Source organism: Cottoperca gobio, chromosome 1, assembly GCF_900634415.1.
Source record: "Cottoperca gobio chromosome 1, fCotGob3.1, whole genome shotgun sequence".
Taxonomy (NCBI): Eukaryota; Metazoa; Chordata; class Actinopteri; order Perciformes; family Bovichtidae; genus Cottoperca; species Cottoperca gobio.
The window spans coordinates 13,663,984-13,689,677 of record NC_041355.1 but is presented as its reverse complement, the minus strand read 5'-3'; the positions used below and the strand labels follow the sequence as shown (position 1 = coordinate 13,689,677).

At 43.0% G+C, this 25,694-nt stretch overlaps 1 protein-coding gene across 2 annotated transcripts; it reads right to left on the bottom strand.

The window, feature by feature from the left end:
* Positions 1-1,139: 1,139 nt before the first annotated feature.
* On the bottom strand, positions 1,140-25,694 carry LOC115009495 (proline-, glutamic acid- and leucine-rich protein 1-like). Of its 2 annotated transcripts, XM_029433504.1 has the most exons (6): positions 25,426-25,694; positions 12,597-13,284; positions 11,942-12,077; positions 4,720-4,899; positions 4,035-4,525; positions 1,140-3,974 (listed from the first exon to the last, which is right to left on the bottom strand). In XM_029433504.1, exons 5-6 carry the CDS (start codon positions 4,399-4,401, stop codon positions 1,867-1,869), a joined length of 2,475 nt encoding a protein of 824 aa, XP_029289364.1. In that variant the 5' UTR covers positions 4,402-4,525; positions 4,720-4,899; positions 11,942-12,077; positions 12,597-13,284; positions 25,426-25,694; the 3' UTR covers positions 1,140-1,866. The 2 variants fall into 2 exon arrangements, with proteins under 2 accessions (XP_029289364.1, XP_029289355.1); XM_029433495.1 differs by having other exon boundaries at positions 1,140-4,525.

The following is a 25,694-nucleotide window of genomic DNA, read 5'->3' as shown; positions in this document are numbered from 1 at the left end:
TAAACAGTAGTCACCCGTGAATGGAATTTGTAGTTAGTCAACCAGTGATACATGCAAAAGCTCTCCATGCATTTATAGACATCCAGCATCACAAGAAGAAACTCAAATAGCTTGGCTTTAGAGGGAAACGTGTTAAAAGGAATACTTCCCCCACAAATACCATTTCAATATCAATTACTCACCCAGTGTGACCTTTAATAAATGTTCTTCTTCCCTCCCCCCCCCCCCCCAATTGCCTCCTAGTATTTATTACAATTTGGCATAAACAGTCCCATGTTTGCACAGGCGCGATACTCATCTGGGAGTACTTTTTATATGGAAGTGTTTTAAACAATAAGGTTTAGTTCAAACACATGCTTTTGGTAAGTAGTGAGCATACAACTTATATTATACTGCACAAGTTAAATTAAACTGGTTGAGCAATTGATATGCAAATGATCATTTTGAGGAGACCATATTCTCAAGACATTATTCGCGAGACATTATTCCAACCTAAGTACATGAAGTCCTTGAGCCAAGCTATTTGGCTGACCCTGAACAAACTAATCCAAAGTAACGTAATGAAAGTCAAGTCATTGTGCAACAGTGACATGCATAAGTTTAACATCAATACAGTGCAGCAAGAGTGCTTTGTAAAGAAAATGTTTTTAAGGGAAGTAGAAAAGAGCTAAAAACAGCAACACACCCACAGTGGACTGGAGGGACATTAAAGTAGCAGCAGAATGAGCAGGGTTGAGTTCTTGAGTCTGGGCAAACTTCTTGTGCTGCTTGAGATGCTGAAGTTGGTCTGGTGGTGTAGACGATCAACTCATGGCAGATTCATTCCCGTTGTGTCGTTTTTCAGACCAGTGAAGTCTTAGTCATGAGTTCCACGGTTCATGTCCAGTTTTCAAAAGGAAAAGCTACAACATGTATCTGTGCGAGTGTATGGCAAGAGTGAAGCCGTGATAAGCTGTAGGCTACATGGCTGAGTGAGAGTGTCTGCATTATAGAGAGGTTTAGAGCCACTGGTAAATAACTGGACGTTTTTAAGACCTTGAAATTAATGCCGATGTGTTGGATGACTTGTACACAGATCCAGAGAATATTTATGCCACTCCCAAGTGCCCATTTCAATAAAACTGTACAGTGAGAGAGTACATCATGGTAAAAATCTAATCTTTATTCAAAGTTTTCATTACTCCAAAACATGGATAAACACAAGAAAAAGCTGGGGTACAATTTAAAGTGCAAGAAAAGAGGAGGAGTGATCGGGGATAAGGAAGATTGCCTGTTTCATAAAGGTAGGAGAGCGAAATCAAACAGGAATATACAATCAAAAACACAGTCCGTTATCAGTTTTGTTCAGTAAAAAAGTATTAGGATAAATACACATGAAAACATGTTAAACACTTCATTCCATATTTCTTTTGTTAAGTTTAATTTTCCCTCTTTAAGAGTCAAATCCATGCCAGTTCAGGGCAACCACATAATTCTGCGTTAAGTAAAAACTGAAAACAAAACTCAGGCACGCTCACACATTAGGAGTAAATAGTAGTAGCTATTGCACATACAGGAATTTAAGCCATATACTCATCATGGAAACGTTATATCAGAGGGAAGTGCCACTGCTGTCCTCTTATTATTTTTTCCCTTTTTTGCTCTCTGTTTTTTTTTGTTTAACTTTATACGTCCACCCCCAGAGATTTCAGGACAAACACTGATTACAAGATCTACAACAGTGAGATATTGTGGGGATGCTGGAGCGGGGGCCAGAGGGAGTTAAGGGTCATTACTTGGGCTGTTAGGGAGATGATGAACTATACATTACCTGCAAAAGAGTTCTCAGTCTTTTCACAGATAGCAGAATAGTAGGGAGGCTGGACGTCATCTGGGTTTTCCTCTGGCTGCTGCAAAGTGGTCAGATTTGACGAAGAGTCCGGGGCTTCCTCGGGCCCCGGCACTTCTCCCCCGACAGTGCTCCACAGGCTCAGCAGAATCCCCTTTCTGCTTCCCACATTCGATGTACTGATGCTCTGCAAGGCATGGCTGGGTGTGCGGCTGGGGGATCAGACACGGCTCCTTGGCCTCCTCCGGCAGCTCTTCCAGTGAAAAGATGCAGCTCTCCCCTGTCGACTGGGCGTTAGAATTTGAAGCTGTGGTCATGGTGTCAAAGCCATAAGACGCCAACGATGTGGCCGAAGGTGGGGTTGTGTTTTCACCGGCACCACCCCCCACGTCGGCCTCCTCTCCCTCTTCCACGGTGGACAGGCAGCGTTGGGCTGGCGACTGGCTGTCAAAGGTTATGTGGTTGAGCAGTGGCGCTTCCAAGGAATCATCCAACTGAGCCTCTCCCTCTGTGTCGCTGGCCTCGTCTTCTGTTACTGAGGTCGAGGAGGCGTTTGAAGTTGGGGCAGTTGCAGGGTCTCTTAGCACTTCATCAGCAGGCAGCGTTTCAGCTTCCTCCTCTCCTTCCCGGTCCAGCTCAGGCTGTAGGGAAAGCCCCGGGGCCTGCACATCCTGAGGCTGTAGCATCCCGTCTCGATTGTCGCAGAGCTCCTCGGGTGTGCTGGTCTCGCTGCTCAGGGTGCTTGACAGAGACATTCCAGGGGCAGAGAGAAGCGCTGGGGCAGGGGTCTGCATTGGGGCTAGATTTTGTGGCTCATCTTTGACAGAGGAATGGTGGTGAACCTCTTGGTTTTCAGGAACAAAAGGAGCAGAGCCAAGTTCTAGCCAAGCTTGGGCTGGGTTTTGAGTTGGAGTCGCAGAGTCTGCTTGCCAGGCTTCAGCCAAAGGGCTAGCTGCGGTTGCTCCTGCTACCTGTGCGGGTTGGGAGACGTGCTCAAGAAGCTGCTGATTAAGAGGTTCTGCCCAAGGATCTGTAAAGGGGTTTTGTTGTTCCCACTGAGCAGCAGGGGCAGAGGGCAGCAGAGGAGGGGGAGGCTCAGCCACTCTGTTCAAGTTGTCCAGCCTTTCATCCTCAGCAAAGTCATCCTCATCTGCATTCCCATAGCTTTCCAGCCCACTCTCTGTCACACCCTCACTTGCCATGTCCACATCTTCATCATCCTCCTCTTCTTCCACCTCCTCCTCCTCCTCATCATCATCATCCACATCATTGTCATGCCTGGGTCTCTGCGGTTCATCCGCCCGCTCTGAGCCAACATCCATGTCACACACCCGATCATCGTCAAAGTAGTCTTCATCAAAGTCATTAACCGGTATGTCGGGCACCTTCTCAAAGTCAGGTGAACCTGCTGAGGCTCCTTCCATGTCGATGGCTCCTTTGAGACTGCCGTCTCCCAGATCGTCCATGCTCTCTGTGCCCTCCAGGACACCAGGGGCGCTCAGCTCAGACGCACCCTGCTGGCTGCCGCTTACCTCCTCAGAGTCCAGCTCAGAAAGCAGGGCGCCGCCGGCCCTCCAAGCAGACCCTCCTAATGGTCCAGCCGAGCCAGGGCGAGATTCCTCTGTGGGCTGCGTGGTTCCACTCATTTCAGACACAGAGACCAGCTGGCTTCCTTCCCTCTCCTCTTCATCCTCCTCCTCATTTAGATTGGTGGGAGGAACTTTCAGAGAGATAGCATTTGCTGCTGCTTCTAGGGTTTTAGATGTGGAGGGGGTTTGGTCAGGTAACAGGTGAACAGGCTCCTCACAGAAATCTGGAGGATAGGCCACTGGTGGCTCAGATGGGGCAGGGGTCTGCTCCTGCGTCGTCAGTAAAGGAGCACTGTTCTCTAGCAGCTCCTGGGGTGGAGAAGTTTGTGGTAAGGCTGTCCATTCAGGGCTTTGTGGAGGAGAGGAAACAGCTGCATGTCTTTGAGCAGTCTCTTGAGGCACCACATCTGGTGTGGTATCCTGGGCCAAGATTGGAGGAGGGACCTCCTCTGGTGCAGAGACAGCAAGTGATGTTTGTTCTTCTGCAAGAGCTGTGGCCGCTGCTACACCAGTAGCTACACCAGCAGCTACACCAGCAGCTACACCAGCAGCTACACCAGCAGCTCCACCAGCAGCTACACCAGCAGCTACACCAGCAGCTACACCAGCAGCTACACCAGCAGCTACACCAGCAGCACCCTGTGCTCCTACAGCAGGTTTGGTAGCATTTGAAACCCCTGTCTTCTTGGTGGCAGTGAAAGGTGGGACAGTTTGAGTGGGTTTGGTTCCACGTTTGGCCTGAGAGGTGCCGCAGTTTGCAGGTTTGTTGGCTGGAGAGCCAGGTGGGGTTCGACCAAAGGGCTGTTTGTTTTGGGCATGGAACAGAAAAGCAGCTACAGGTTTCCTTGGGGGGGTAGATTTTGCAGGTTGTTGAGTTTTGGTCTGTGACACCTTGGAGTCTCCTATCTTGGGGTCTCCTACCTTGGGGTCTCCTACCTTGGGGTCTCCTGCCTTGGGTCTCCTGCCTTGGCTGTTGTGGACCATTTGGAGGCAGAGTTGAGCTTTGCTGTGGCTGTGGGTCGAGAGGGTTCAGGTTTTTTGGTAGAAGTGGATGCTGTAGCCGTTGTAGGTCTCTTTGCCACCGCAGCAGAAGGTGGTCGACTGACATCTGGTGCAAAGAGAGAAAAAAACGTCAATTCACCAAATCTCAGTGTCAATAATAAAACATCCTTATTTATCTTTTATTGCCGAGACTAAGGTCAACCAATTTATTGTAGACATTTAAGGTCTCAAGGATTTATGGTACTGTATGCGATCCAAATATAAATGAGACATGGCTTCAGAAAAGGCACAACCCCTTACCTTTCTTCGCAGCAACAGCTCTGGGAGGCTGTGCTGCTGTGGTCCTGCCAGTAGAGGGTGCTGTGGTAACTCTAGAGGCAGCAGGTTCTGGCAGTTGCAGTGGTGGAGGGCTTGACGACATCTGTGGTGAGCCTGGATGTGGTGGATGCAGGTCGAGATGTTGGGGGACCTGTAGTAGGCCTGGAGGAAAGGGAACAAAGACATGTTCAGGTGGCACACAATGGTCCATTCACTTTGTTGGCAAAGATCCAAACATGAAATCTGATGCTCTGCCTCTACAAGCATAAATAAATGACATGTCCTAATGTAAACCACAAAGGCAATTTCAACAATGGGAACCCATTAACACAGCACAGTCCATATATTGCCACACTGAAATGCCTCCTTCGTTCTCCAGTCACTTCAAAGAGGCAAGGGTGTAATGAGAAGGAGGATCACTGGGGGGGGGGGGGGGGGGAACTGAAAGATGGAAGGGTAATGGAAAGCTTGAATTGGGGCAGAATGACAAAGAAAATAGGTAATGAAGGTAGAGGAGATGAGAACTGAGGCAACAAATAGTGACAGGAACAGAGAAGGAAAGGATAGTGGGAGCTGAGGAAATGCAAAGACAACAGAACAACAACAAGGAAGAAAATCAAGGACAGTGAAATTATATGGTTTAAAAGAAGAGGAAAGGGAGAGGGGGAGATAATGGCTAAGAGCATATACAGCAGGTCGGGGAGGAGGGAAGAAAACAATCCCGTTTTAAGCTCCCGATCTACTACTCAGGTCTGTAGGAGCGCTTATGTGACGCTGCACTAATCCATTCAATCACTAAAACTGCAGCTACAACAAGGCAGAACTCCATTTCCTCTCTTCTTCCATTATGCTGCTCTCAATAAGAAGAATGTGATGCCCTGCCTTATCACAGGCACACTGGAAGACAGCCTTCAAACTTTGACTGTAAACTTGACATAATGTTGGTTCACTTAGCAAATTTCAACCCATCTACATGTCAAAAGCTGGCATAAAATCAGAGTTCTGTAAGGATCTAAAACTGAGACCTGACCGAATCTCCTGGTAATTCAAAGACTTAAAGCCAACTATGTAAAAACAATGTTTGTGCTATTAATAAAGGCAAAAAAGAACAGTCAAAGATGGAGGAAAGGGGGAGCGAGAGAGGGGACGACATGCAGCAAAGGGCCACAGGTTGGCTTTGAAGCCAAGCCTCTGCAGTAAGGACTCAACCTTGGTATATGGGATACCTGATCTAAGAGTTGAGCTACCGGGGCACCTCCTCAACTCGTATTTTAGCTTTATTTAAAAAATAAAAATACTGACTGGCCACCGGTCTCACGTAAGCATTGGCTACGCTCGTTCCCTTTCCTCACTGGGCATTGCCAATTCAAATCTGCCATCCATATGAGAAACTTTGAAATATGCAACCGTCTGCACTGGAAAGACAGCAATCCAGCAGATTTCCACCAAAATGTGACCCTATGATCCAATAAAATGAGGGTATAGAGGGCAATGGAGGGTGTCAACCTCTTCAATTAATGATATTGTATAATAATCGTTGTAGTATTGGGCAATGTAGCACATGTATTATAGTTGTAGGGATCTTATGTCACATGTGTTTTAGGGAAGTCCTTTTCCATCAACAGTCCTGCTCTGAGCAAGCAATTACGAAGTATATCCAACACCCAGATATAGGGTACAATTTGATCAGTGAAAGTGTGCATCAGACTGAAAAGTGCAGTGATATGAGCAGCAGTAACCTACATAAAAAAGGTGAATGTTGCTTATGCTGTGCTATTCTGGGCTCTGAAATATCCACACAATACATTTGTCTTGTCAGGCTCCAAGAACTTGTGCTGCAATGCACTGCTGCATTGGCTAACCTACAAAGTCAGTTGGATGGAGTTTAATGAGCAAGTCCTTAGCCGCAGGTAGTACTAGTCATGTCTACACTTTCACACCCTGATGTGCAAAAACAATGGAAAACCTCAGCACTGTACATCATTTGTATGACATGCGTTTTGAATAAAACAGATTAGATTTCACAACAACCAAGATCTCTCTACTCTAATGTAATTGCCTGAAGGAACTGTGTGATCCCACCACCAATTACAACAATCTCCATTACGTCTTCTTTTGGACTTGGTCTGCAGACATGGTATAGATGTGAACACTGACTGAAGGCTTCCAGCGGAGCAGCATAGCATGCCTGCACACAGATGCCGCTCCCACATTACAATAACCACTACAATGACCATTTGTTTCCCAAAGATTAGACAACCACTGCACAGACGGACTCCTAGGGATATTGTAATTGGCCGCCATGAGACAGAAGATTTGGGTTGTAATGTGAAGTGCAGCCCAAATTTTGAGATTAAATACACCCCGAGTAAATGTTGGGTAATGATGTACAGCAGAAGAAAGATAAAGTACATACAGGACATACAGACAGGAGAAAAGGGCATAGGTCTAAACTTTTGAGTAGAAAAACAGAACGGGGAAAGGTAGGAAAGGGTTTTTTCATATCTACTCCTGCATGGAAGCACAATATGAAGCGACAGAACCACTCAATTATAGCAGGAATCAAGGTGGACATGATTGAGTGAATGACTTTCTAAGTGAAGAGTGAATGAGAGTCAAGGATTAAATTAGACTGAGAGACACAAAAGATAAGAGTTAAGGGGTGGTAATAAAAGAAAAAAGGGTAAAAGGAGGTCCCAGACACAATGTAACCCCAACCACTACCTCCATTGTTTTATGATGAGTCATAACTCATTAAAGGTTTGATCCAGAGGGAACAGACAGACCCACTAAAGCCTGCGAGTGGTGGTTCTGTTGTTGGCGTTTTAGTATAGATTACATTTCCTGCCATCAGAGGGTTCAAATCAATACAAATAACAGTCCATAGGGAGGATGACAGGCACTACACGGCCATCTCCAGGATGTTAATGACCAAACACGAGGTCCTCTTAAGGACAAAGGTGAGAAAAGAGACAAGTCACTGATGCACTTTATGGACTCTTGTTTTACAGACAATATTCACAAATGTTTACGACAGATGCAAAAAACACACCCGTGGTATTAACATACTGAACAGCTGCAACATCTGTTTGGTCAAAAAGCCAAAGTGTAAACATGAGGGGGGGGGGGGGGTTGGTGAAACCACACCTAACCCATCCATTCAGCCATGTCTCGTCCCTAAAAAACACAGCAGGGAGGACAGACACCCCTGGCATTCTCGCTCCTATAGATAAAATTATTCTGTTTCAATCAAGCCAAAGAGAAAGGAAATGGCTTGCAAATAAAATGTAGCCAAAGTACGCATTTTTCTGTCCTCGCCCTTTCCCCCGCATCATTTCAAGGGCCCTCTCCAAGACAACAAATGTAAATGGAGCCACTAATAATTCCTTGTTTGGCTTGTAGGCTTTCCAAAATCAGCTGCTTTACTCCTTTATGAGAGGAGCTCACATTCCTAGGGTTTGTGTGAGCCTACAGTTGTCTCCTTGACAATACAGAGGGGAGGCTCAGTGGAAAGTTGAGGGGAAGTGTTGCAGCCTAGCAATAGTCTGGCTGACCGTTGGCTCTTATGGAGGCCCTGGGCACTCGCTGTCACTGTGAAGGATGCCACGGGCCTCTTCTGTTAGGACAGTAATACTGTCCTATACCAAGTCGGGGAGAAATTACTGAACAGAGTTTTATCTCCAATAGGACAAGGCAGAAGTAATCTGGAGACACTGACACAATGTCAGGATGAAAGACTGTGGCGCAAAGCCAAGCAATTCTTCAAGGCAAGTTCCAGCTTTTGGTGTAATTTTGATAAACTCTCCATTACACCTCATTCAGTACTTCAATAATAATGGAAGATTCCATTTCTGAGGGACCAGAAAGGATTCCCATTCCTAATAGGGATCCTTTGAACATAAGTCATCTTACCAATTGCTTAGCAACATATCAGTGCTTCTCATGTTACACAATTACACTCTGAATTTTACATGCTCAGTATGCAGCTAAATGATGAAGGAGTTGGAAATATGGGGACAGCTCAAAAAAAGTTGGGCTGTAAGGAGGGCTTGAGGAGATCCTGGCCACATGCCCAGCACTGTACAAGAACAGACGGCAGGGGGGGGGGAAAGGGATGAGGGAGAAGAGAAGGGAGATTGAGAGGGGGGGTGGGGAGGACAAAGACTGATTGCTCAGTCAGTGCAAGGACATCATAACTCATCGTTGGAGGAGAGGAGAGCGAAACAGGTGCCAGATTTTTACAACATTTGGCTTCTACTCCAGTTATCAACGATTCTCATCGACAACTGAGACATCCTCCTAACCCGACGGTTGTTTGGGGTGGGTGGGGGGTGATGTATATCTGTGAGGGGGAGGGCGGGAAAGGGATTCTATAGTTAATGCAATTATAAAGAATAAATAAAAAATACATCCATTCAGATGGATTCTGTGTCTACACAAGCATGACACACCTAAGGAATAGAAACAAACATCTTAAAAACAGCTCTGCCACATTACTACGTACAATAAGAGTGTTCAGCAAGGATCAGACTTTTACTGCCTTTTCTTTCATTTCCTTCTATCAAATCTTATTCCCACCATACTAAGCACAAAACCACAAAATCTTATTTGCCCTTTCACAAATTAGGGCTCTGGTAAAAAATGTAATAATTTTTTAAAAACCCAATAAGTTTCCAAACCTCCAGTTGGGCCAATTAATATTAATATTTCATGGAGAGAGGAAGCTCTTTACTTTGTGTGCTACTACACATTCAGTAGCATGTCTGTACGGTTTACCTCAATAGATACGTGAAAGAGATTTACCTGCAGATACTTTACTTGAACATTTTAAATATGCTTTCCTGTGTGACAGTTTGGGCAACAGTGACTACCGTTTCAGCAATATGATGAACAATACGTCAGGGATGGAATTACAACGAAGAGGCTGCAGCTCGTCACGAGAACAGATACTTCGGTACCAAGTCGATACCAAAATATGACTCTTCAAGAAGAACGGCACCGCCTCGTTCGGGGGGGGGACGTAGTAAACTCAGTATTGGATGCCAACTTCATTTCCCCCTGATAACTACACAAATCTGTGTTTAAATCAGCAGAGCTCGTTATGGTTAGTCGCTAGGAGCCGATGAACAGAGGTTTCATAGAGTTGAATTATGAAGCGTTCACAAACTCTTCAGTAGAAAATTACTATATGGCAAAGGTATTAGAAATTCATCACGACGTGTTAAAATGTTATTTACTATTCAAATGTAGTTTTTGGAGAGAAACTTCAGTAGTTTGAAGGATATTTTTTACAGCAATTCAAATTCAAATCAACGAGAGGGAATTATTCCTTTTAAAAACCAGTACGGTAATAAAAAGGAGTTTATGTTGAAGCACAGGATTAACTTTTTTTGACCAATTCAAAATTAAATTTTTGTGGCATTGAATTTTTATAGTGAATCGTGGAATTTCACTGGTATTGGTATAGACTAGTACATTTCTGGTATCGTGACATCCCTAGTTGCAGCTAAATAATCTCATTAGGTAGTTTGGCAAATCCTTTAACACCATTAAATTCTGTTGCACGTGTCGCTTCGGCTTGTTAGTCCTACCAGTGCATGTCATGAATAATGCAATTCACAGCTCGAGCTGAGAGAAGGTCTATTGGTGTTACTGCCAGAGAGCCAGCACAAACACCAATACTGACTGAAAAGCACACCCCTACTACTGTTGCTACACAAAGGATTCGACACGCCACTGACTTTGACATCCCATGCAGGTGGCACAAAATGCAACACTCCTCTTCTGTCACAAGGGCAGACATCTGCTGCTGTTCTCCTGTTGTCCACTCTGCGTCTCAAGCAGAGAGGAGAGTGTCATGTCAGGTCCAGGGGATCAAGCCAGGAAACGGTCACATAGGGATGATGTGCTACTGTAATCAGACGCCAACACTTGAAATGGCTCATCTGATTATTTAGATGACGAGCTTCTACACACACACACACACACACACACACACACACACTCACACACTCTCTCATCCATGTTGAGAATTGCACATCGAATGACACGTGTCGTTATTGTTCCTGTGTATTGTAAATGAGCTAATAAATGATATGCCAACATGATATCGGATCAGTGCATATCGTACTTGCTGATACCAGATACAGCCTTTTAGGCTGTAATGGAGGTATTTTTGACACCAGTATAGCCATTTGAACATCTCTAAATCTTGGAACGGCATTTTATAAATTAAGCAATAAGTCGATTAATAGGAGGGGGGGGGAAGGGTAACGAAATTTACACAGATTCTGTGTAAAATAGGAAATTGGGACTACCATATCTACAAAAGAAAGAATCGATATAGAAATTTGGTGCAGCTATACACACACAAATGGGAGTTTATTTTTATTTCTTATCGCAAAGAAAGAATGCAATGACCATGTGCCGTTTCAGAAAACAGAATGACACAGCACATCGTTCTTTATTTAATAAGCTCATTAGTAGGGAAGACAAGTGGACAGACAATCTAATCAGGCCTCAAACGAACAAAACATCCTGCATAAAGCTGTTGGGAGTGGTGTATAATAGATCTGATGCTTTAGAAACACATCACTTCATTTACACAAATGCCAATCTCATTAAGTTCAAAACATTTGAAGAAACCACCTGCTGATAATGTTATCATAAATTTCTTTACTAACAAAAGTGTTCTACTCAAAATGGTAATAAATTACCATGTTAACTATGAAACTCTACAAAAGCCAAAATGATCATTGGAGAGCAGCACTTTGAGAAAATGTTTAGTCCAACTAGAACACTCGCTTTCCAAACCACCAACTCAGTATGAGAGGGATTATGATCCAAGTCAATAGCTCTGGGGAGGTGGGGCTGGTTTCAGCCAGGGGGTCTGTTTGGACAAAGCGGTAGTTCTTCAGTATCGCTGCCCATGTTAAGGCCCTCTGTCTCAGGTTATTTCTGATAACATGACTCACACTCAAAGCGAAATCCGACTCAATAACGGCCTAAACACCACAATGGACATCGTTCTCCACTGCCCTCTTTCAGGGCATCAAGATAAACAAAGTCACCCTCATATCTAGTTGGTAAAAGTTCAGATCTCAGGAGGGGGAAGATGCGTGTTAATGACGGACAGAAACATAATGCAGAGCGGGAAGAAAAAATTGTTAATACAAGCGGCCTGCTGCCTGTTTGTGATAGATACCTTGTGGTCTTTGAAAGAGCGGGACCACCAGCTTTTGTCGTTGCACCAACAGCTTTTGTCGTTGCACCAACAGCTTTTGTCGTGGTCGAAGTGCTGGGTTTTGGGGCAGTGGACGCTGCTGCTCTGCTGGCAGTAGCTGGAAAAAAACATAAATATGAGATTGCTCAGAAAAAGCTATATAAAATTCTCTTTTTTTTTTATGAAGGTCATCCCAAAATGATAATTTGTGTATCAATTACTCACCTAGCGTTATCTTGAAAACTTTGTTTTTACTTGAATGCCTCCATGATGAATGAAGAACCAAAATATGGCAAAAGAAATGTGATAATTGAAGTCAGTCCTAATTGTCCGAGAACTGTTAATGCGGAATTAAATATAAAATAGATTTTAGCAAAAATGCTTGCGTTTGCAATGCACTGAGCAAACGACTGGATACATGAGACTTCAATTATAGCGCATGAGGTGTGTTGGAGAAACGGATGTTTTGAAAAAAAAAGTTTAACAGTTCAGTAATTGATATACAAATGACCATCCTTCCTTTAAGCATAGGTTGTCAAAGACAGCAGAAACAATTCTCATGAAATATATTTTCTGAAACATGATATAAAGTCTTATTCATTTCAATTTCAGTTCAACTTTTCTCAGTCAGACTTACTTGTGATTTTGGGTCTAGCTACATTAACAGTCTCAGCTACTGGTCTCTTCTTAGGGGTGCCATTCACTGTTGTTGGTTTGGTACCATCCGTTGATGTGGCAGCAGCAACGGAGGTAGTCCTAGCCGGTCCAACAGGCTTCTTGTCAGGCACTCTAGATTGGTTCTTGACTGTGGAGGAAGCTGCAGCTGCTGCACCCACCAGTCTTTTAGGCACAGCCCCCACTGCTGATGCTTTTGTTGTGGTTGCATTTTTCTTGACTGCAGTTGCAGAGACATTGTTAGATAATTTTACGTCGCTCACCGTGCGGTGCAAGGAAATACCTGGCCGTGATCCGGAGGCCCCTGCAGATTTGGCTGCTGGCTGTATTTTAGTTGAAACACCTTTTGGTTTGACTTTGGAGTCTGCTGCCACTGGTTTGCCATTGGACTTTGGAGCAGCCTCGGGGGCTACATCATTTGCAGCTCCCTCCGGTTGCGATGGGGCTTGCTCTGTTGTGTTGTCCTGCGACAAGGAGGGCTCTGCTACTGCTGCAACTTCAGTGGGCTCCGTGGTTTCCATGGTATCCCCATCCGGTTTCATTCCCTCCTTAAATCTTTTTTTTTTTTTTTTTTAGTGTGGACGTTGACGTACAGGGTGCAGGGGCTCACACTTGTCTTGATTGGCCAGTTCTCAAACACTTTAAATATCCTGTAGAAGATTAACAAAAAACATAATCACAATCAAAATCACACGTTTCCCCTACTCATTCATATGATAAACATGTCACCGTCAGTCATAGGAAATGCCATTTGTGGCAAGGGGCCTCCAAGGACATTTTGGAGAGTCTGAAAACAGGAAGTGAGCTGTGAGACCAAATACATTTGTTTTCTAAACCAGTCACTCTCCTCCACAGTGACTATGACAGAACTACCATGTAATAATGCATGTGGTACCAAAATAAACAGGAATCACTATTTTAAAAGAGGAACTGGATTGTTTTAACTGCACATTTTATAGGGCAGAAATTTAAAGAAACTGATGACTATGCTCCAAATGGCTTCCAGCATCTTGAAATTGAAAGGGGAAAATATGTGGTTTGAAGTACTGAAAGCCAAGAGAGGCTTCACAATCTCCTGACATGACACACAGCCCACAGAGGACTCAGAGGGAGGAGGTGGAGCACCAAATGGCCCACTTGTCAGCCATTGTCTTCCTCTCCGAGTCCTCTCCTGTTGAGCAGATGCAGATGTAACGGTCACATCATCCTGTGATCCCTTAACAGAGATTTGTGTGCTGGGCGATTCCTTAATTAACAGTACCAGAGGAAAACTTGAAATTAATGTAGAGTAGCTTTGTGGTGAGGTTGGAGAAAAGGGGCCAGATGTGGAGGATGTTTGCAAGTAGAGTCATTGAACTCATTAACGTCAATCAAGTTGTGTCTTGCTCTGGCTGGACAAAGCTTTTCCCGGATCAGTTTTGGGTTTATTTCGCCCTCAATCATCCGCGCCACTCACTCCCCATTCCTTTACCCCTCTGACCACAGAAGCTTCTCCCACCCCCTCCTCATTACTCCTCTCCTTTTTCCTATAGCCACTTGGTTCTCCCCTCCTCCCACTGCCAAAAGATCTGCTTCCAGTAAATTGCTACACATATGGTCTAGCCAATAAAAGCTCTGCATGGCAGAGGAAACAGGCTGTGCAAGAGATGGATTGAGGAATAAATAAAAACAGATTGAAATAGAGCAAAGACATACTAGAACCTGACAAGTAATGGAACAACGCAAAAGAAGGTCAAGTAAAAGAGAATAGATTATTCCTACTATGCAAGAAAGGCAAGAGTAATAATGAACAAACCATGGGAGCAATTCAGAAGGAGCGCAGACTCTGCCCGTTCAGTGCAAACTAATTAGAAGGTCATGGCCGTCGACGATTTATGATTTGCAAGACATTAAGCCAGATAACTTAAAACATCTTAGAAAAGTTCTAATGAGCAACATTTTCCAAAGACATGATACTGAGTGCATTTATACAGCCTCAGTAAGTCTATAAACATTTGCCTTTCAATGAAGGATAAAAGCATCTGCATTCATCTCAAACATACATTTTAGAATAAAGTCTTTTGAAAAGTAGCACTTTGTCCAAAAGGTCTGTAAACCTTGGTTTCCTCGTCAGATAAACATTAACATCTGAGGCAACACAATGGCCCCTTTCTCCCAAATCCAAAAAATGTTGATACTTTTGCACTCCTGTTTAAGAGGTAAAAAAGAAAAGTCTGCAAGTCTTAAACTCTTTGGTATTAATGTACAGTGGGTAAGCAGAGTAACAACAATGCGCTTAATCAATCAAAGACAAATGCATAAACGGACCACTTGTTGCCCATTTTGGCCACACTTTTACATACAGCCACTGAAAACCCCCTAAACTCAAATAATGATACGATGGAAAAGTTACACCCTGGACTCCGCGCTCGCCTTAACTGTTTTCTCTCTTGTTGCCTTCTGTAGTCTTCTTGTTCTACTACGGTCTCTGTTACAAATCTCACACAGAAAGGAAACCGAGTCGTGGACAGTAACCCCTCTACCAACACAAATCATCAGTTGCATCATTAAATGATATTCAATTATATAATATGCAGAGCCTTTGGGATAGTGCACAAATTAAACCCATCATCACTCTATACTAATGAAAAAGGTTTGGAAGCAATTACCAAATTGGGAACCTAGAAGTGATTAGCGAGGTGGCTTCTAGATTTGAATCTGATGGGCTGGTACGTTTGCACAAAAGAAAGTCAGGTCAGAACAGGTCAAACTTGCTTTTTGAGAAAAAAGGAAGTGGCTCGACTCCTCAATAAAAGCCAACTAGTTCATTCAGACAGGAAGGAGCTGCACCAAATGGAGAAAGCAGCGAGACAGGGAATTTGACTGACGTGTGTGTGGCATGGTTTTGCCAGTCCAGCTACTAATGCCAGGGGCTTAGCAGATAGCAGAATGAATCACATTCCTCATGTGATGACCCCCTTCTGGGCAAGTAAAGGCATCATGTCTAACCAGCTGACACTATGACGCAGCGCAGAGAGGAAGTGAATGGATCATTAAAATCCCATCCACACGCACATGCGGATCAGGGATGTTTTACTAAATTAGAGCTAGGCTACTGTGCAAAGCTGGTGCTTGTATTTTTATCCATCAGACCACAGTTTTTGGGATTCCTCAAGCAGAGAACACGTTGAGTCAGGTCTTGATTTTGTAAAAAAAATAAAAGAATACTGCACAACACATTTGTAAAAGGGTCTGCCTGGTCAAGATGAACAGCCTCATGCATTTCAGTGAAGTACAAAGAACGTCTATTGCTTGCCATTCTCTGTCTAAATTTGCATAACAAACCCTAGTTCACTGAAGATTTAAAACCATATTCGGGACGCAGCATGCCTTCTTTCTAGCCGGTGCCACATGGCTAATATCACAATTAGTTCAATACCCCTTGTGACAATTACAATGTGCTGAGATTACAATGCAGACAAAAGGCCTGAAGGCTGAAAAACTGCAGCAATATCATTTAGCCCAAGCAGGAGAAGAGTGTTTACAAATGCAGCAATCACTTTAACATTGTTAGAGGGAGTCTGTCTAGACGGAGAAAATACCTCATTGGGATTTACATTCCACTTGTAATAAACAAATATGGCCTTGTGCGTCATTAAATCTCACGCCTGACCTCTGTCTTGAGGCAGTTTAGTACCCCATCGTACCCGATCTCTTAGTCTCTCGCTTTACTCGTCCAGACATTACAAGTGGCGTCTGACAAAATGGGTCATTTTTAATACCGTGTCTAATACAAGCAGAGGGGGATTTAGCTGTGTTGGGAGCATGGCAGGGGTTTGGAATGCATTGTGCAGACTGCTGGAGGTGGTGATGGATGGGGGGGGCTGTTGATACTGATGCTGGGGCTTAATGTCATCTGTAGATTTACCCCAGACTGCTTTCACAATGCTGTAAAACAGCAAAAAGACTTTACACATTAGAAAACACAACAAGAAAATATTGTCAGATGAATACTAATGAAATTTTTTATTTGTGGCCCAATGTTGGATATAAAACTAGACACTAGCTGCCCAATGTCAAGTTTCTACTTTAAGATCCATGTCAATGCTGCATCTCTTCCAAGAGGATTTATGGCTGAAAGTGAATTCCTAAAAGCAGCAGCGGCATCAAGAGCACATCTGACCTAGCCACATTCCAGCTCTGCTGACTTCCTCACAACTCCTCAGGGCTACAGTGACAGCTGGGCGTGTGTTTATGTGTGTACGATTAGGGAGTGAAAGGGTCAGGGAGCCCAATGAATGTGTGTGCTGCGAGTACAACAGATGGGGCAGTGCGTGAGGAGCATGAGCAAAGAATGTGTAGGATGAAAGTGTACATGACGTGAAAATGCCATTTGCACAAATTTACATGCAGACCAAAAAGAAACCAACTGGAATTTAGTGGCCCGCCACTTCCTGCATGCTTTCAATAACAGACACATGTTATTCATCATCTCTCATTCCCACCAGAACCACATCTTTAGAGATATTTGCAGCTTGGAGTAAGACAAGTGTTTACAAATGAGATATGAAGCCCATCTGTCTATTTGCTCATGAACTTTCTTCTGGTGTATGATTGAGGCATATACACAGACGGTATTCTCCGAACGGACACAAATGTATGTAAAGGTTAAGGAGAGGCGCAGAGGGTGGCTGGTTTAATGCAGTGGAATGAAGAGCAGATGTAATTGCGTTAGGAAAAGGAAGGGGCTTTCCTTACTTTGGGCTTAAGCTTCGGTCTCGGGACAATAGATCAGATGCAGGGAAAACTGCTCACTTTCACGACCCGTCTTCTACCACCATCACTCCAAAAACCATAAATAATGTATAGAACCACTCTTCAATAACCTATAAAGAATCTAGCAGCAGGCCTTTCCACACACACACACTCCCATTTCTCTATCTGACCATACAAGGCAGTAGTGCTGTATCACCAAGTAAGTGTTTAGTTCACACACATACAGAGTGACGAGAGAAAGAAGAGAAATTCAATCTGCTGTTGGAACACGCACATGAGTCTCAAAGCATGCTGACAGGAAAGGCAGAGTACATAAGAGCCAAGTGTTTGTGATTATGCAGCTCTACATAGCAGAGCTGAATAGTTTCCTCCATCTCTTCATACCACGACTCTTTGCAGCTCTCCCTCGCTCTGACACAAAAACATGGTACATCATGAGGGTAATTCAGAAAGAAAGGGGATATTTATCAATTTCAATGTTTTTAACTTGTTCATCTCTTCAATAAAGGTTTACTGTGCTCTGACGTCAATCAGTATCACAAAACATATGACTTCTCCAGTTAGGACTAATGAAGTCATTTAAAAGCAGGTTAAGGACAGGAATGCATTATTAAAAGCAGAAAGCTTTAAAGAATGCACTGGGTGCTTCATGGCCAAAATAAAAAAAGAGATCATGATAATGCAGTTTAATGAAGCTATGAGAACCAAAAAAGGCAATATTGCAGTTCAGCCATCATATTCAGTCATCTAACTGCACTTATTTTTGCTTAAAATGAGATTCAAATGTGCTCTACTCGCTACAGGAACAGACAGCATTTTCTTGCCCTGCCACCTTGTTGGTTTTTATTTACAGACCTAGGATTTTGCTTAAAAGGGATTCAAATCTGTCATTTTGGCTACATGATCAGACAGCACTCTCTACTCAACACTATCCTGCCGTTATGTTAGTGACTATTTATATTTTCTCAAACCAAAAGGAAAAAAAGGTGTTGGTCAAGAAACAGATTTTAGTTTCTCCTTACTCAATTATAGATGACATGGTACACTGGTGAACTCCAACAGACAATATAAAAAGGATTTAATGAATTAAAAACATGTTAAAACTTTGGTACGTTTTCATGACAAGATTAATTTCTACATAATCTTGAAAATGCTACAGAGCCTCAGTAACAGGAAGTAATAAATTGCGGTTTATACCTTGTTAGGCTAAATGCATTAGTAACGCATCTAGCCGTGAGGGCACGGATAGTGAGCAATACAAGTGTATCTTCATGCTTAAAGGTCACCGTGTGTGAAATACCAGTCTTCTCTCCAGCAAAGTAATCTAACAGGATCTTAAAATGATGCTGACAGCTTGCACCAGGTTAGAAACAACCAATAAACATCAAGTCACAGATGGATGCTGTAGCTTGTCAGCTACCATCAGTGTACGTGCAACACAGTCATTGGATTATTGACTTTTGGCACAAATCCTGGTGGTTGTGAAAAGCACAGATGCGTCAAAATGGAAATTCCTTGCATCTATGAAACTCCTGTCCTCCAGGTCATTGGCTATCTAGAAGATATAGAACAAAAAGGCAACTGAAGCTGTGGTTCGGTATGGAAGATGTTTTACTTATCCAAGCGGATTAATTAGTCCAAAATGGATTTCATGTATTGTTTTGAGTACTGTCTCCACTGAGATTATGACAATACATTTGCTTGACCAGACATGTGCACTGTTCTAAACTAATTAAAAAAATAAAAATCTCAACAAACCACACTAGGTTTCAGCTGTCCAGATATTATTCCACCTGTTCTTCCACAGAGCCTCAGCATGGCTGAGGTGAGCAGACTGGATGATGACTACATTACAACACCCATTACGAGATACATTCCCCAACAGGCACGAAAACAAACACGGAGAAAGCAAAACAACCCCATTACTCGTAGGGCACTGAGGGGATGATGGAGTAAGGAGATGCTGGTATTCTTTCTAACATTCTCTCAACAATGTCTCATTAAAGCAAAAACCACAGAAACACATTGTCTGCATAAACCATATTTTTAGTAAAGATCAAACAGTTCTTCTCAATTCAACTTTGTGGAGGAACAATAACAGATACTCAGAGGTTCCCCAGAGCATCTCATTGCATTATTTTTCAACCTATATTTTAAAGAAATTATAAATTTCACCAAAAGAAAAAACAACAACCTCAAACCACAAAAACAATTCTGCACTAAGTGATATAGCATTTGTCTTTTACCCTGTTTGACACACTGGTTTGTACAGCATTATAATATTCTGTTAACTGCACAAACAAAACACGACAAGATGTTAGCATAGGAAGAAAAAAAAAGTCAATGCCCTTTGCAGAAAAAGAAAAAACACTTTCATCAAATGTGGGGGGCGGGGCAGTGTTGGACTTGACGTTAAGCACGCACCTTATTCTAATCAATTCCATACGGGACACTAACATGTGGTGCTAAGTGACTGTAAGCTACTCAACAAGGCCATTAGGAGCAGGTGGTTAAGTGTGGCTACAAGTTAAATGGACTGAGCCAGCAAGCCTTTAAGGGAGTGGACTAGAGGGTACTGCCAGTGGAGTGGTTTGAAAGGCTGCTGTAGGGAAATGGGTTATAATCTGTTACAAACCATGCCCTACTGCCACCAGGACAGGCGGACAGTGGGTCGACTAAAGTTGGTAGGGTGTCATCAACCAGGGAGAGAAGTGAGTGCGTGTAATCAAATCTGGTCTAAACAACAACCATGATCATATTAAAGGGTTTGCGTGCATAACATTAGGGTACTATGAGGGGGAGGGTGGGCAGACAAGTCCTATTGTCTGTACTGCGCACCATGTAACCCCCTCCGGCACGGCGCTGAGGGGGTGGGGGCAGGTTTTGAGTGGATTAACTGGTACTACGGGACAGGGGAGCAGCTGGCACGGGTAACTTCACCCAAAAGAACCCAGGGACATCCACAAGGCTGCAGGGTGAAAGCGGGAAGGATGAATGATCCATTACAGCTGCAATGATCAGTTGACTAATCGAGCGACAATAAAAATGTAGACTTTCAAAAAATAAAATTTGTGCAAAAATGACAATGAAAATACTGTTTTAGTAGTGCCCGTTCGGGATGTGTTGTGCCGCTACAGTCTACGCATCATGAGTGCAAAAGTTCCCATGAAAATGTTATAACCTCAATAAAGTCAAAGCCCCATTAAATGTGTACGCCACAGGTCTGAAGAGGGTCGAAGTTCAGAGTGGCTGACACAGGTGTGTTCATTTTAAGTGTGGCGCACCCGTTATGAGACATTTTCTTATAAATTACTTTAACGATTAAATTAAGCTGTTATCAAAAGACTTAGCAATTTTTTCCTGTCGATCAACTAATCATTGCAGCTGTAGTGGAAAGGCTGAAAAAGGATTGCTGGAAATGAATAGAGAATTAAAAAAAAAAAAAGTAGAGAATGGCTATAAAATAGATAGATAAGGCACACTTCAGTAGAAAACTCATAGCAGCCGTTCTCGCACGTTATCTCCTTCTCTTTTTCCATTTCCTGTTGCTCTCCAATGTCAACCAACTAATAAAAGTAGAAGGAAACTGAAAACACTACTTTTTACTTCACATTATTCTGTAAAGATCTTGACATTTGTAGTAACTTGAACTCAGCATAAAAACAATAGATCTAAATTAAGAGATTCTGTCAAGGATGGGTGGCTGTAGAGAAGCCAGAGCTGACATCAGTGTTGCCGTACTAAAGCCAGCCAGCGGCTATTCTCTTGTGCACCAGCCATCTAGACAGGCAGTCAATATAATGCTGGAGAGCCCGAGGGCCTGATCAGTTACCAGGCGGGGCGAGCCGAGGCCAGATGGACAGTGCTAACACACCTTGCCACACACACACACACACACACACGATAACAGAATATGCCCAGCCCGCCCAGCACAAACAAACCCTTATGGCTGCTGTGCACTTTAATTCACCTCAGACAGACATGGATCAATAACTAAATAGATCAAAATATATAGCTTTGAGTTAGTAGAGGCATCTGATACACACAGCAAATGTTAATTCAATATACTTATAACCATCTGCTTTCATGCACACTTTCCTGTTTTCTTACAGTTTACCCTTTTAGCTGCAAATATAACAGATCTATACATGTCCCTTCATGCAAATGAACCTTTTAAAATCATAAAAAGCTATGTTGGAACAGCAGAATGTCTTTGGGATGGCATTCAAGGCTACCAAAGTGAGCTATCAAACAGACTGCAAAAGTGCTGAATTACTGTTTCAATAATTACAGTGCACTGAGCCTAGCTTCAGTCCTAGACAGACTGAGTGCCTAAAAATGCAGCGCCAGCACCCACCACTTTATCCCAATGGGCAGGAGAGTGCCATCTTCCAAACCACAGTGACGAGAGTTACAGCACCAGCCTGTCTCAGACCATCCCACAGCTAATCAGCCAAGAGCAACACAGGAGATGCCCAAGAAACTTTAAGTGTGCATCATGAAATATAGTTTAACCCCGAACGTCATCCTAAACTGATTGAATTTCTATGGGTGTAGGCCTGAGATTGACACTGGTTTCAGGCTGTAAAAAGCAGCTGACTTCCAAGTAGATGCAAATGCTCTGCACAAGAGTTGGGCTTTCCAGTCAACTGCCCTGATTTTAAATAGAGTTCTCAGACAAGGTACATGCAATGTTCCTGTGGTACAGATGATAGCTTTTACAGATTTAGCACTAGCTCTACTGGGTAGAAAGTCCTTAAACCAAGCAAGCGCTAAAATGATTAGTCAATCATCAAATCAGTAAAATAATCTGCAACAATTTTGGTAATCAATTAGGCTTTTTTCAAAGCAAAAAAACAACCCACATACTGGTTCCCGCTTCTCAAATGTGAATATGTTCCAGTCGTCTTAGTCCCATGATATTAAACTGAATATCTCTGGGGTTTTAGATGGCTGGTCAGACATAATGAAAATGTTTCAACTCAAGCTCTTAAAAATCTTACATTACAAACAAAAATAAATCCCATAACATCCCAAATACTTTCAAAAAACAACGCTGCTATAATTAGTCGATTGGCAGACAATTAAGAGCAGCAAGTATTTTGATAGTAGGTAAATGATTTTAATATGATTTTAAAATATTCACAGTAATTACAAAGAAATACCAAACCCTAATGTTTGTTGATAAGGCAGAGACTGATTGGTAAGTACATTGTGTTCTCAGTGTAGGATCATAGTGGAGAATAGATTTGAACCCTTGACCCAAACATCCGTAACTAACAAAACCTCACAGCTGTTGCATTGATGCACACAAACCCATGCTAAGCTCAATAAACAGCACAGATCATCAGCCCCTAGATGTGTTAATCCAACAGCAGATCACACCATGCAACAGGGTGACGCTGACACTACAGACAGTAGTAGCAGCAGCTAGCTGTTAGTCACAGGCCTGTCAATTCAGATAAAAATCTACTTGTTGTCATACATGCTAAAAGGTTGTTGAAATCTAACGTCGCTTTACAAGATTGAAAAAAGCTCTCAAGTAGTTAAGAAGAAAGCATTCAGAGTACTGAAGGTAGTTTAGGGAGGACACACAGAACAGATATTTCACTCACTCAGTCACAGAGCATCAGCCTGGATTCCCAATGTGTGGCATTTTAAAACTGTCCCACTACCACAAATGTTACAATGTCAACCACCTGCCTGAAACAAACAACAACTGCAGCCACCCCATTGGGCACCACAGGCCTGCCTCAGTCATAAAAGTAGGCAATTTGAAGTTGGCAAGACTGAAAGAGAAAACATACAATGACCTCCAAGCATTCCAGTACACCAGCATATAATATTCTGTGATTTAACAAATACAATCTCATCATGATGACACTAAAACAATTCCATGTCACACCTTCTACTAAAAGTCGTAAATCATTTAGCTTCTCTACTATCGGTCGGTATATGGATGTGACACAAACCCTGTTCAGAGGAGTCAGATTTGAACAACATTGACAACTTTCTTTGCATAATGCTTGCAGTTTCCTCTTTTTAAACCCTTATCCGATCCCTTGAGACTTCTCAAGGTTCTCGGATGCAGTGAAATTAGATAACTATTTTGAGCTCATCTTCTAGTTTGCATTGGCCTTCGGGAAGAGGAAAGGGAAACCGGGGCGTTGACAGTGGAAGTGGCTGTGCAGAATGAAAACTCATGTTGTCTTTCAGCGGACCTGACGGGAACCTGTTCTCTTTTCATAAATATACACCTAGAAAAATCACACATTACTTCTGTTTAGGATCCCATAACAGGTCTAACGGGGAGTTAAACCTTTCTGGGGAAGATTTGACCCGAAACATAAGTAGTGTCATAACTACTACGGTCTGTAAAATATTTTTGGGAAACAAATCTTTATGTATAGTCCATACAACATAATAAAAATATTTTATTTATCCAACTATTATTATTATTATTTTTTTTTTACACATCTCATCTGTGTGACTCAACACTTAAGTAAAGCCATCTAAAAACAAAAAAATACCAGGAGGTTGAAGAGCTATAAAAAGTTTTTTTTATTTTTTTTTACTAGATTTCCCTTTACCACATGAGGGTTGACTGGCACCAGTAACCGATTACCAACTATGTGCAAATACCTGATAAATATATCATGGTCACGATATTTCCCAACTTTATTTTAAAGTGTATTCATCAGTGACCCTGCAATTAGCTCTTTTTCACACCCAGTCAGGTGACATTAACTCCTCAACAACATACACACACCCACCCTGGCAGTAGTAGCTTCAGGGTTTTCAGTTATCTACACTCTTCACAGTGCATTTCTGCATGTCAAAGTGCCAAAGAGAGTCACTGCTCCCATACTCAAACCTCACCCACCACACCCAGCCAGCCCAAAACACACCGATTATGTAAGACAGACCCTAAGCCGAAACCTGCATGATAAACTGCATCCCTCCATCACTGAGATCTGCAGACGATGCCGTCTGATAGTCTGACTCTGAGCCCTCTGTATTTTCTCATGTTGCTCTGCCAAATCAAGAAAGAGATCATTCCATGTGCAGGCATGGAAATGAAAACAAGGGTGATTGTAATCTGGGCAAGAAACTACCGAGAAGGCACTGCATGACTTGGATGTCCACGGTGTAAATTAATTTATCGCATCAGTCAATATATCAGTGATGTAGGACATGATGCCGATACATATTAGCAAAGTTGAGCATTTCAATTAACTAATCTTAGATGATGAACAAAGAAATAGCCTTCTGGACGTCAAATAAACTGACCGCCCAGATGACATCTTTTTGATCAGTACATTACCAGGAGTTCCTACAATATTTCTAATACATTGGATACGTTTTGTAGGATTTTATTCCCCAACCACCAGTGTCCAAAATGCTCCAACACTTTCAAACTGTTCCTCGTGTTGTTTGGATCCCTGTCAAGGACCCATAGGTGGGCGCAGGACCCCACTTTAGGAACCATTGTTTTGAGAGTTTCTGGGTGTTTTTCAAGCCAGTGAGCTTTAATAATACCATTTGTCTCGGAGAACAAATACGCCACATTCTCCAAGGTTTAGCCAAAGGCCCAGTTTAGCCTCACAGAACAATAGCAGTTGTGCGGTGGAGCAGCTTGCTGAGAGAAACACATGAAGCCAGTCAATAAATTTAACCCGATACAACTACGACGGTGCCAGCTGAGTCTTGTTACCACTGTACACCCAAATAAATGGCGTTTTTGAGAGTAAAACACACGCTGAACCCACCGCCTAACCGACCCGAGCCATGCTAACGTTACACATCCATCATCACAAAACTGGCCACTCCACATTGCAAACGGGGCGTCTGGCTTCAAAACAAATAATGTCTGGTTAATTTAAAATGCACGCCCCAAAAAAGGAGGATGAGCTTCCTTAAGCGAAACAGTCATACCCGAGGTACTTAACGGTTAAAACAGCACAAAGAAGCGACACGCGCAACTTAAATATTTTCGCTCGTGCAAGAAACGTTACAACGTAATAAATTCAACGTACCTTCCAACCGCCGGTTCTGTTGTTGAAGACTCTCGGAGAAACAAACAGTCCCTCCCTTTCGGTGCAGCGCTGAGGTAAAAATGCACTTAATATGTCGATAGAGCCGTAAATTTTAACAGACTAACAATAACCCCGCGCAGTTAGCGGCGAGCGTCCCTCTCCGTGTCCTTCCCTCCACGTTTAAGCAGCGGCAGGCTTCGTGAAGGATGGACTCGGGCGGGGGGAGTGGTGACCGAAGAGTCCGGCAGCAGATTGAAGAAAACGAAGCG